The sequence below is a fragment of the Tachypleus tridentatus genome, chromosome 4 (assembly GCF_004210375.1).
Source record: "Tachypleus tridentatus isolate NWPU-2018 chromosome 4, ASM421037v1, whole genome shotgun sequence".
NCBI lineage: Eukaryota > Metazoa > Arthropoda > Merostomata > Xiphosura > Limulidae > Tachypleus > Tachypleus tridentatus.
In genome coordinates this window covers 2,790,014-2,804,083 of record NC_134828.1, presented here as the reverse complement: position 1 = coordinate 2,804,083, position 14,070 = coordinate 2,790,014, and the positions used below count along the sequence as shown (strand labels likewise).

At 30.9% G+C, this 14,070-nt stretch overlaps 1 protein-coding gene across 2 annotated transcripts in view; it reads left to right on the top strand.

Annotated features, from left to right (window-relative positions):
* The window catches only part of LOC143248449 (gamma-secretase subunit Aph-1-like), a 31,450-nt gene extending 17,867 nt beyond the window's left edge, over positions 1-13,583 (top strand). The window contains exons 4-6 of one of the 2 annotated variants that reach the window (XM_076496820.1): positions 4,243-4,365; positions 7,089-7,216; positions 8,622-13,583. In XM_076496820.1, the coding sequence (XP_076352935.1) occupies positions 4,243-4,365; positions 7,089-7,216; positions 8,622-8,765 (395 nt within the window). In that variant the 3' untranslated portion in view covers positions 8,766-13,583. The remainder of the gene's footprint in view (positions 1-4,242; positions 4,366-7,088; positions 7,217-8,621) is intronic. The other variant, XM_076496821.1, reaches the window with a different exon arrangement.
* The last annotated feature ends 487 nt before the right edge of the window (positions 13,584-14,070 follow it).

Sequence of the window (14,070 nt, the reverse complement as noted above, 5' to 3'; positions counted from 1 at the left end):
TATTCCTGCTATGGAATAGCACAGCTTTGAGGCTTCTGAATGAGCTATCAATGAAGAGGCACCACTCATTCAGGTTACAGGCAATTCCAGTTGCCTCACACAGACTGGATGCATTGTGGCAGAAGCAGATCCAATTTTGACGAGTCAAGTTCTATAACTTTCTAGAAAGTTCTTTAAAATTCTCTGTCAGCACTGAATTTACCTGGAATGTTCTGGAAAATGAGTAAATTTGAAAATTTCATTACCCAGGTCACAAAAGCAAAGTTTGAAGAGGAAAATAGGTCTTTTTCCATTTACTTTAGGGATAAGCAGTTGGGAAATAACACTTTCTGCCCAGGAACAAGAAAAAAGTAAAAATTTTGTTACATAGTGTTATCATTTGCTTATTTTTTATTGAATTTAAATTTAGTATTGTGTGGGGAGAAGATACAAAAACACAAACTTATTTAAAATAGAGTCAAAAGAATGTGAACAGGGTGTAAATATATTAAATTACTCATGAGAGTTGTTGACAATCTAGATGTGATGACACAAGGTGATACAAATGACAGAAAATTGTCTACATCTGCAGTACCAAGAAGACTCGATAATAATGGAATATTTGATTTTGTAACAGTTACAAAAAATACTTCAATATCTACATATTGTCAAGAAACTGAAATATGTTTAGAAATATATAAAAAAAAACTTGGACACTTCATGATTGGGAAAGGGCTTTAGGGACAGAAGAGTCCAAGTTTGGTTCAAAGCACAGGTTGTGTGGTGGAAGAAAGGTGAAAAATACTTACCTCAATGGAAAACACCTACAATGAAGGATGGGAAAGGCAGTGTATTGGTTTGAGGGTGTTTTTCTTCTGAGACAAATTTTCAAAATAGATAGAATAATCAACCAGCATGAAAACCATCAGATACTGGCCCATCATGGTGAATACCATCAGATACTGGCCCATCATGGGATACCCAATGGTTTGTGTATTAATAACAAGGAATTTTACTGTCAAGAAGAAAGAAGATAATGACATCAAAATAGATAGAATAATCAACCAGCATGAATACCATCAGATACTGGCCCATCATGGGATACCCAATGGTTTGTGTATTAATAACAAGGAATTTTACTGTCAAGAAGAAAGAAGATAATGACATCAAAATAGATAGAATAATCAACCAGCATGAATACCATCAGATACTGGCCCATCATGGGATACCCAATGGTTTGTGTATTAATAACAAGGAATTTTACTGTCAAGAGGAAAGAAGATAATGACATCAAAATAGATAGAATAATCAACCAGCATGAATACCATCAGATACTGGCCCATCATGGGATACCCAATGGTTTGTGTATTAATAACAAGGAATTTTACTGTCAAGAGGAAAGAAGATAATGACATCAAAATAGATAGAATAATCAACCAGCATGAATACCATCAGATACTGGCCCATCATGGTGAATACCATCAGATACTGGCCCATCATGGGATACCCAATGGTTTGTGTATTAATAACAAAGAATTTTACTGTCAAGAAGAAAGAAGATAATGACATCAAAATAGATAGAATAATCAACCAGCATGAATACCATCAGATACTGGCCCATCATGGGATACCCAATGGTTTGTGTATTAATAACAAAGAATTTTACTGTCAAGAGGAAAGAAGATAATGACATCAAAATAGATAGAATAATCAACCAGCATGAATACCATCAGATACTGGCCCATCATGGGATACCTAATGGTTTGTGTATTAATAACAAAGAATTTTACTGTCAAGAGGAAAGAAGATAATGATTTCAAAATAGATAGAATAATCAACCAGCATGAATACCATCAGATACTGGCCCATCATGGGATACCCAATGGTTTGTGTATTAATAACAAAGAATTTTACTGTCAAGAGGAAAGAAGATAATGACATCAAAATAGATAGAATAATCAACCAGCATGAATACCATCAGATACTGGCCCATCATGGGATACCTAATGGTTTGTGTATTAATAACAAAGAATTTTACTGTCAAGAGGAAAGAAGATAATGACATCAAAATAGATAGAATAATCAACCAGCATGAATACCATCAGATACTGGCCCATCATGGTGAATACCATTAGATACTGGCCCATCATGGGATACCCAATGGTTTGTGTATTAATAACAAGGAATTTTACTGTCAAGAAGAAAGAAGATAATGACATCAAAATAGATAGAATAATCAACCAGCATGAATACCATCAGATACTGGCCCATCATGGGATACCCAATGGTTTGTGTATTAATAACAAGGAATTTTACTGTCAAGAGGAAAGAAGATAATGACATCAAAATAGATAGAATAATCAACCAGCATGAATACCATCAGATACTGGCCCATCATGGGATACCCAATGGTTTGTGTATTAATAACAAGGAATTTTACTGTCAAGAGGAAAGATGATAATGACATCAAAATAGATAGAATAATCAACCAGCATGAATACCATCAGATACTGGCCCATCATGGTGAATACCATCAGATACTGGCCCATCATGGGATACCCAATGGTTTGTGTATTAATAACAAAGAATTTTACTGTCAAGAAGAAAGAAGATAATGACATCAAAATAGATAGAATAATCAACCAGCATGAATACCATCAGATACTGGCCCATCATGGGATACCCAATGGTTTGTGTATTAATAACAAAGAATTTTACTGTCAAGAGGAAAGAAGATAATGACATCAAAATAGATAGAATAATCAACCAGCATGAATACCATCAGATACTGGCCCATCATGGGATACCTAATGGTTTGTGTATTAATAACAAAGAATTTTACTGTCAAGAGGAAAGAAGATAATGATTTCAAAATAGATAGAATAATCAACCAGCATGAATACCATCAGATACTGGCCCATCATGGGATACCCAATGGTTTGTGTATTAATAACAAAGAATTTTACTGTCAAGAGGAAAGAAGATAATGACATCAAAATAGATAGAATAATCAACCAGCATGAATACCATCAGATACTGGCCCATCATGGGATACCTAATGGTTTGTGTATTAATAACAAAGAATTTTACTGTCAAGAGGAAAGAAGATAATGATTTCAAAATAGATAGAATAATCAACCAGCATGAATACCATCAGATACTGGCCCATCATGGGATACCCAATGGTTTGTGTATTAATAACAAAGAATTTTACTGTCAAGAGGAAAGAAGATAATGATTTCAAAATAGATAGAATAATCAACCAGCATGAATACCATCAGATACTGGCCCATCATGGGATACCCAATGGTTTGTGTATTAATAACAAGGAATTTTACTGTCAAGAGGAAAGAAGATAATGATTTCAAAATAGATAGAATAATCAACCAGCATGAATACCATCAGATACTGGCCCATCATGGTATACCCAATGGTTTGTGTATTAATAACAAAGAATTTTACTGTCAAGAGGAAAGAAGATAATGATTTCAAAATAGATAGAATAATCAACCAGCATGAAAACCATCAGATACTGGCCCATCATGGTATACCCAATGGTTTGTGTATTAATAACAAAGAATTTTACTGTCAAGAAGAAAGAAGATAATGATTTCAAAATAGATAGAATAATCAACCAGCATGAATACCATCAGATACTGGCCCATCATGGTATACCCAATGGTTTGTGTATTAATAACAAAGAATTTTACTGTCAAGAGGAAAGAAGATAATGACATCAAATATCATACAAATTTACTTAGGTAATAAGTTACTGTAGTAATATAAATAATGCAGTGGTTCCCACAGAGTCCATGTTTTATCCCATTTGAGTAGATTTGGGGTTTCTTAGATCAAAAACTTGACAAATTAAAAGTAACTTCCAACAAAACTTTATGGGAGTGTATTAGAGTTATTTGGAGTAAAATTAAATATGTTGCACCAATGCTTGAAAGACTGTTTACAGTTATTAAAACCAGAGGGAGGGACACACAAAACATTAACTGCTTGCTGAACTCAAGTACTTTTACTGAGTTTCTGTTGTACTAGATAATGAAGGTTAATAAACTTTTGATGTTTCACCTGTGATTTACCTTCCAGTGTTTTTTAAAAGTAGCCTGAAATCTAATTTTTAACTTTGTCCTAACACTTTTGCACAGTACTGGACATCACAGATTCAAATGCATATGGTGCATATGTTGGTTGTAGTTGTTTCAATCACATGTAGATGCTACTTAGTTCAGTTTGACTTTCATTTTGGAACAGTGGCTGGACTAGGATTTGGCATGATGAGTGGAGCATTTTCTTTGATAAATGTGTTGGCTGATTCTGTTGGTCCAGGAACTGTAGGACTTGAAGGAGATTCTCCCCATTTCTTCATAACTTCAGGTTAGAAAACGTTCACCATTATGATTGTAGTACAGTGGATCACACACATAAAAGTATTAAATAACATGTATATTACTGTTGAGGCTTTTGGGCTAGAGGTTACTTGTTTGTAATTTATAAAATTGTAGAACCCAATTATTGATTTCTTATATGGGTTGACTTGATGTGGTGTTTTAAAGTGAAAGTTAATTGTTTGTTACAAAAGTGTGATTTTACCAATTGTTTTACAAGTACATTGTGACACTACCAGATGTTTTAACAATTTAACCCGTTCACAATGGGCTCAGTATAAAACACACAAGTTTGTCTACACATTTGCACACATTTAGTACTTGCATAATAACTTTTTATATGGCATGTGTATATTCATAAACTTTTAATGAAATATTTTTACTAGATTTGGTTGTGAAAGTATTGAGTGTGTTTTTTTTAGTAGTCTGAGTGCAAAGTGATTTCATGTTATCATTAAAACAACCTATTCTTTGCCCTAAAAATCTTGACTATTATTTGTGTAATCTCCAAAACCTCTTAAATACATTTCAAATGTTTGTTTTCAGTAACACTTTATATTTTATTTTCTACACTTTTACTGTGTCGGTTCTGTCAGTTAACCAACCGTGTCATCTTTGAAAAAATGTGTGCTTTTTTCTTGTACTAGTATGATTACATATTATAACAAAAATGTTTAGTCTAAGTAGCTTAAGTCTGACAACACTATATATTTATTATTTTAACCTTCAAGTCATGCGTAGTTAACATTATGTAACTTGCATTGATGTGGTGCACATGCAGTCATGTTATGTATCCAGTAATATGAAACAGATCCTTAGTCTTCCCTGTCTTGGCTGTATTTTAGTGGACAAGTATTTTGTAATGTGCAGTCACAATTATAATTATTATACATTATGTATATAGATTATTACTATTTAGAAATAAATTATTAAACTTATTTTTCTTAAAATATAGAACAGTAAATCAAAAAGTAAACTGAACAATTATCTCTTTTCACTATGACCTTTGTACTTGGTTGTTACTAAGCCTTTTAAAGTTTTGCATGTGGAGGATATCAAACCAAAAATGTTTTTAGGTTTATATATAAATAAAATAGCTGAGAAAACCACTAGGAGGACATTCTAAGCTGTTGATTGATTATTCAAATGTCATATATTGAAGTAAGTGTATGTAAGGGACCATTTCCAAAAATGAAACAGGTACCACTGTGTTTGATTCAGTATATAAATTATATATCAGTAAAATAAATATAAGGTTCTTATTTTATATTCTGGCTTGTCGGTATTGGTAATTTGTACAAAACTATAGATTTAATATTTTGATATCACAAACATCTAATTTTGAACAATGTTACATCCAACATACCACGTGACTTACTAGAATCTAAATTTAAATGTGTTCTTTTAATATTTAATTTTAAGTTAAATTAACTCATAATATTAAAGTTTGAATTATAATCTACAATTTGATTTCAAACTTAGTGACATAAATTTGTAAAACAGTAAATCTACCAACATTTTGAATGCAAGTCAACAAATGTGATGAAGTAACCATTGTGGTATATTATTTTTGTTGAAGTATCATGAAATAACGTTATCATAAACAGTAGTAGATAATAGTTAGAAAAAAAGGTTGGAGTTGTGTAGTTATTTGAAAGTTCATCTTTTCATGACATCGGTAGTTATGTTGTCTTCTGAAGTAAATGAAAGGTTTTTCCTTGTCAATATTTTCTTTATTATTATTTATAGAGTGTTCCACTACTTTCTGTGATGATGTAGTTTGTTTTTTTTAATCTAAATTATTGACTACTACTACGCTGTCCTGGCAGCAACATGGTCAAAGACGTCCAACATTATTTTGTTCTAGTCACTTCAGCCCTTTATTCTTTTGTTAGATAATTACTTCTGCCAGCAAGGATATATCTCTGTATCCTAAGTTTAGGTAAAACTAGTTTAAACTGCAATATCCTTTGCTGGTCGAAGCTATGACATTAATACTGAATCTGATAGCTGTCCAATGCTGTCAGGCAACAGAGGTCGCAAGGTAATGGTGGCTACTGGTCAAAGAAAATGAGGTAATGTATGAATCCCAGATACACTTTCTTTCTCCAATCTTTTCATGATGTATGAAACCCAGACACAGTTTCTTTGTCCAATCGTGACCTTCCTCGTATCATCTTGTATCGCCATGTCAAGTTTGGTGCAGGTTAATCAATAAATGTGAAAATATATAAGGAATAGGTGACTAAAAGGTGCAAACAAACACACAAACATAATATAATCACAAACATAGGTTATAATCAACAAATATTAAAATCAGTGGGTAATTACTATTGTTAAAACAAGATTAGTTATGTAAATGGTGTTCCAAAATCTTTACTTAGTAATTTTTATTAACTCCTATTATAATATAAAGTTTTGTGTGTTTGTTTATACGACCAAACACTTCCTGTTTCGTATTTCCTGATGACTAAACAGTAGTTGTTTCGTATTTCGTACATCTAAAGAATATTGTTCATTAATTGAGGTTATGTTAAAATGTGTGTAAATCATTTGGTAGAAAACTGATTTAAAATATTACTGGTCGACTTTGTGGTTATTACTGTATAAATATAGTAAATAAAATAGGCTATGCAAGAGAGTGATTGACTGTGAAATGTAAACAGCTGAATATTAATAACAATTATAATTTGAAGTTTCTTTTGTTTTTAGCATTCACGACCTTGGCTTTCACCCTGTTGCATACCTTCTGGGGTGTTATTTTCTTCCATGCTTGGGACCATCAACACTATTTTTCTGTAATTTATGTCATCTGTTCTCACCTTGTAGTGTCTTGTTTGGTAAGTATTTTAACCTTAAAAGAATTATTTTTTGCAAGTGCAAGAATCATGTTTGATCATCATAAGCTAGGTAGTTGAAGTTTAATAGAAATGAATGTTATTTTACTATATATTAAACGTAAAAACAAAGGGTGTTGTTTCAAACAATTAACACCTTACTGACACTTCCACAACCTATTTGGATATTTTTCTAAGAAATCTATAATAGTATAATTCCACATGAAAATAATACTTACAATAATGAACTATATGTTGCTTTAAACATTTTTGTAGTTTTTATTTTAGCAGGATTCTGACTGCCTACTTTTGTAACTTACAGCATATCAAATAGTATGTTGTTCTGAAATATACTTGTTTTGTTAAAGGTTTTATTCATTAAAATTATGGTAAATTTTTATTTTTGATGAAATTATCTGTTTCATTGTTAACTCCTTCAACTAGTGGTAAAGTGGCTGAAAGTAACATTGCTGTGTGGGATGAACCCAAACAATGTCTTCCACTTATTATAGATATGTAAAACAATTTTCTGCCAGTAATTTCAGTCTTATTGTGTTTTATAATCTGTCATATAATAAACTCGCATATTTTGTACATTTTACCATGGGTATAGAAATCCTGTTGGGTATTCCTGAGGATTTTGGTTTGATTTTGTATGGGGTAACATTGATTTATAAACCTGTATAGAATAAGTGCTACTGTGTTTTTTCAAATATAATACACAGTAATCTTCACAAACAAAGCTCAAATTTGCCTTACCACCATTAATAATAGAAACCTAAACTTTTGCTGTACTGCAGTTAAAGGAACCCTTTGATGACTAGAATGTAAATAGTGTCCATATAATCTGTAATTTGTTGCTTCCTGTGTCTCCAACTGTGGCTGGTAAATAAATGTTTAGTAAAAACAAAAGTTCATTAGGAAAATTACAATATATTGCATTGATCAGCCAATCAACATTAAATATAATAATAATAATAATGAAATAAAAAATAGAATTAAACTATGGAATACTGAGTTAAACCACAATGTCATTATTTTGAAACATGTAATAAGAATAAACAAGAATCTTCACCAAAACAACTTAAGTTATTGAATTAGTAACCATTATATTGTGCAATAAGTATGAGACTAGGATAACAAAATGTTATCTTGTGGTACTAGCCAAGACCAAAAACTTGTAATAATATTTTAAATTATGTCACATGAATCACAAAAAAAAAATACCTTGAAAACTTTCTAAAGGTAGGGCTACCTTCTTCAAGAATAAGGTCGACTTTTAGAGAGCACTCAGTTTAATGGGTTTCTTGTTTTGTAGTAGGATAAATGTTTTATAATCAAGTATTTAAATAGTTTGGAAAATTAGAATTTTGAATGTGTAAATCACTTATTGTTATATTTTCTTTAGACATTAATCAACCAGCATGGTATGTATGCTGCATCTCTAGTTCCTGTTTATTGTATTACCATAGTAACAGGCATCCTAGCATTTAAAGCAGCAGGTGGTTCCTGGCATTCTTTTCGAGCCTTCATACGTATAACTCCCAAATGATCAAGTACTTGGTACCATCGTAAAACAGTAAGACTGAAGCAGGCTCTTCTTGTCAAGTCTTTAAAGTCAAAAACAGTTTGGATCAAATAGCTTAAAAATACTGAAATGTGATGATATTTTGAGCTGAAGCCAGAATATCTTTTTATTTCGATATCATTGAAGCACTTTGAAATGTTTTGTTTAGTGTAAATATTTCCAAATAAATGTTAAAAAGTACTGTAATAATCACCAAGTGATAAAGTTTAGGTGTACTAATACTTGTAATGAACCAGTGTGAATTACTTTCATTAAGAATACAAAAAAACATTTAATTTTCTTGTAACATGATTGAAGATATTGTCATAAGGTAAACCTGGTATTTGTGCTTCATAAATTTAGTTCGTTTCTGCAGCATGAAATAAAATCTTTTGTCTTAAACTTGGTTTAAGAGTACTGCCATTCAACCACAGTCGTCCTAATTCTCTGCTTCATTTGCATTTTTTATTTAGATGACTCCTCCTATCTTGTTCGTTTTTTATGAAAATAGGCCTAACAGTTTGACTTCTTATTGTTCCATCCAATAATATCACTTACACTGTTTTCCTTTTAAGATAGATTTGATGGTTAAATTTCACTGAGATATGGTCTAGACTTTAAACTTTCACTCAAATATATGTAAGCATTTTGTTATATGAAGAAATTAATAACTTGTTACTGGCATAAGTGACTGTGAAGAAATGTGACTTTTTAGATGTTAAAACTTTCTTGTCCTCTTCTGCCCTCCACTGTGATCCTCTATGGTGACTAATCAGTTTATTTAGTCTTTATTTTCATTGATAAAAGGATTTTTGACAAAAGTTACACAATAACAAGTCATAAAGCATTAGTATAATAACATTTCTTCCAACAAAGTATAGAAATTGAATGTAAAAATAAGTACAAACCAGTTCAAATTATGTTCTTGATAATAATATAAATGGGTAAAAGATAATGTATTTTATTTATTTGTGTAATTATTTATAAACCTCTGGAAATCTGTGTGTATAACTCTCACAATAATGTCTTGTGTATGTAATTTGTTTCTGGTAACTTTCTAATACCCGAGGCTTGAAGTGTCAAATATGAGAAATAAGGTTTTTCAACTTGCCTAAACAATGGTATTCCATCCTTTATTAAGAGATCCAAGCTTTATGTCACAATATTTGACCTAAAGAACATTATTAATGATCCAAAATATAGAAATATTTTGATAATCTGTTTGAATCGGGACTGCCTAATTTCAGTCTTTAATTTTGAGTTTATTATTTATAGGTTTGTTAAATTTTAACAAAGCTATCAGTAAAACTTTAACTCTTTCTTGGTTCGTTTTTTCTTCATTTATTAAACTACTTAACATTTAAAAAAATCTATTCCAAAAATGTATTCTGATTTATAAAGTTCAGGAAGTTAATACATAGATACACTGATGAACAACATGTAGCATCTCTTATGATTACAGTGAAATTGGGAACAAGCACAACAAAAGATGGATTAATTTTATCAGAACAACTGTTTGAATGTTTCTTTGGAAAACTTCAACGTTATAGAAAATATATATTTCATACTCACTATTTAATACATATTTCAACCAGCTTGAAAAAACAACTCGGAATGTGATCTTTTGTTGTTGTCTTTTGTTAATATTGATTATTTAGCAAATTACATTAAAATAAAATTGTAGATGTATTTCTTTCTTTTCCTAGTGTTTAGTGATCCTCAATTCTAATGCATGTAATTTTTGTTGATTTTATTTTGTTTGTTGAGTGATGTCGAGCATTCCATTGTTTTGAGATGCCTGCTCTTCTTTAACTTTTCTGGGTGATTATTTGTTGAAATACAAATGTTTGATAGAAAACTATTTTATTTAGTACTGTAGAAAGAATGTTCAGTAAGGCTTAATATAGTCTCGTGCCAGAACCAGTCATGTTTCTTGTGTTGTTTTCTTTTCTTCCCTAAGGTTGAAGCTATGTTTCTTTCGTTGTTCTCTGAAGTTATTATCAGTTTCTAGTTGGTTTTGTTCGCATTGCTAATTCTTTTATCCTGTAAGTTTTTTAAAAAATATATTTTTTTAAAGATTTTTAACTATCCAACAGGTTTATTGCCAAACCTTGAAACTTCAATCTTCATTTTTGATGTTGTTTTTAGTATTATATTTCTTTCCTTTTAAAGCACATTGCAATAAGTTAATTTTAAGTTTCAAGCACGGTAGGGGTAAAATTTATCTTCTGTTTTGTTTCCCTTCATTACATTTATGAAGTGTTGTTTGTTGGTTCCTCTTGTCACTAACATACTGTTGTAAATGGGATGGGTTGGATACTAATGTCTGGCATGTGAAGCATATTACAACTAAGTTCACTCTTCTGTTACTTGAAATGTTTGTGAACTTGGACATTTACTATCATAGTTAAAGTAACTGAGCCACATGTATTTGTGAGGTAGAAAGTCCCCTGATTTTTACTCTAAATGAATCAATAAATGATTTATATGCTTGATCAATTTGTTTACAGGATGTGACCAGTTTTTAATTTGGTAGATTACAGATTTTTACAGAGTGAATCACATAAAAAAAAATATTTTATTTCTGTTAATGAAGGTCACTGTAATCCATAAATATTTTTGTTTTTTAGTATGTGCATAAGGAATTATTTACCATTGGCTATTTTACCTCAAAGCTAAAACATAACACAAACCCAAATATCTTCTACATGCTTATGTGAAGTTCTCTCAGTGTACTTTAAGAGGTCAGTTTATTTGATATAGATTTTGATATATTTTTTTATAGTAAATCCTTAACTTTATGGTAACATTTGTTATCTTGGTTTCACGAAATGTAAGTAGTGAATATAAATATTTAACTTAGTTAATACTGCTTTTCATACTTATTTGGTTTCTTTTTGAAGGGGGGGCTGATACATACAGCCTTTGGTTGTATTTCTAAGTCATCTTCTATATTTCTGAACGCAATACATAAGCTCTGTTCATCTACTGTAATCTGGTGACATTTCATACTGTATGCAAGAGGTACACGTGTATCAAATACATTTTGAAAGTGTAAGAAAACACAAACTTCTGAAATACTATCAAAATCCTCCTTTCCGTATTCCCCGCACTTATTTCCTTCTTGTTTCCATAAGTACAACCCTTTTACAGATTTCTGTGTAGTGCTGGTGAAGGTGAGATACGGTGATGATCTGCAGTTAGTAAAAAACCATTGTATATGTGTGTGACACACAGTCGTTGGTCTATAATACGTCACAAAGATGTTACTCATCAAGAAAGTGCTTTCCTTTTGAGATTCAGTTTTAAATTTTTAAGAGATACTTTACAATTTTATGTTTAACAAACTGGAAATAATCTTTTGTTTCTGTGATTTAAAACTTTTGTTTTGGGGGTGGGGGGGTTTAGATGCCCAAGTAATATATTTTATCTGGTTAGTGAGATTATACAGGTTGTCCAAAAAGTCTGGAATGAAAGTCACTTCAACAAACTTTTTAGAGTGTGATTTGCATGTTGTCCTTATAATTCGAAATAGATTTTAATTAACAGCAGTATTAACTCAGCCTACTGATACACTGACAGCACTGTCCTGTATCTAAGAAATGCTATAGATCATGTATAGTTCCAGTCTTCAGATGTCCTTTAAGTGGGTTGATAAATATAAACATATGGCTTGACAACCAACCAGAATAATAAAATGTATGTTCTTCATCCAATTTTCAGAGTTGTAAGCTACAGAAGAGTTACAAACAGATGACAAAGTGTGATGTATTAGCTAGAGTTTTCTTCATAATGTTATTTTATCTTTGCTAATAGATCCTGATAACATAACAGACACAAGACATTAATTACTTTCACCACTATTCCATTGTTTTTTGAAATCTTCCAGGTAAACACAGAACTATGTAATAAAATATGTGATTGTTAGACATTGTCTGTGTTTGTCTATTTTTATAACAAGAATATGTATGTAGTGTATTAGACTTTCTCTTATTTTGTTTGTTCATTGGTAGAAAATTGTTTGTGAAATCTGTTTGTGTTTTTTAATCAAATGTCCTTAAGATTTATACAAGAAATCTTCAGGAAGTTTTTAATGGGTAAATATTTAATGAAACTTTGAGCCTTTCTTTGTTTGTATCACAAAAACTTAAGGTTGTTAGTTAGGGTTACTTTATAAAATGTGTGGTTTTAAAGTTTTTATGACATGATGAAATAACTTGGAAAGTAGCATTCTGTGTACAGGATCTGTCTTTGCATTAGTCACCTTTATAATTTAAGTTTACATGTACAAAATACAGTGAGAGGAGTGATGGTTCTAGACACCACCTAAATACTTACCCTGCCCCCCCCCTGGAAAAAAAACATTTCTCTAAAAATGACAGTTTGTGGATTAATATACCCTTGGGCACCATGCAGATATAGATGAAAAACCAACCTACAAATATCTGGTATGTCCTTTCACTTCACTAAATAATTCATGTAAGCCGCAGCAAAAATAACCCTTCTTTTAAAATTCTGTACTTCTACAACTGTTCCCTTGTCCTTTAGAAATTAAAATAAAATTTGCCTCAAACTCTACCTGTCTGCTCCCTCATTCCCTTCACATTTGAGAATCCTGGATTTGGTGCTGTATAAACACCAAAGACATGTTTTACAGTTGGTTTTTCTAACAGATAATGTAGCTCATTGTTCTCACTTGATCTGAATATTCAATATTCGTTAGTGTTTTGGTAAGAAGTATTAAAATGAACATTGTATCTTCATAAAACTGATTTACAATAAAATAGCAAGTGATGAAAAAAACCATTTGTATTTCATTCTTCTCAATCATAACTTTGAAAATAGTTTCAAAAAAGAATTGGAAATAAGTAAATTTGTATTAACTGTTTAATATGTTAGTATCTAAACCTTCATTAAATCAGGCCTTGTCCATAACAATAATTAAAATGTTAACACTGTCTAATAAAATTATATAGAAAATTTTTAAACATTTCAATAAGATTATTACTGGGAAACCTTTTAATATGATATCTACAAAACAGTGAATTACTGTCTTATATAAGACTAGTGGAATTTAAGGTCATATAACACAATGAAATTACAAAGAATCTTACTGTAGTTATAAAATCAGTTTGAATGTTTTGTACTTAGTGGGACTGAAATTATTTTGTGTAATGTGAGGTACAGTCTGTAATATGCATTTATTCTAGGTATGGGAAAATTTTTAATACATGGATCTTCTGTCATATATCAATGACTGTGTAGATATTAGTTTATACTAGACGCTTTT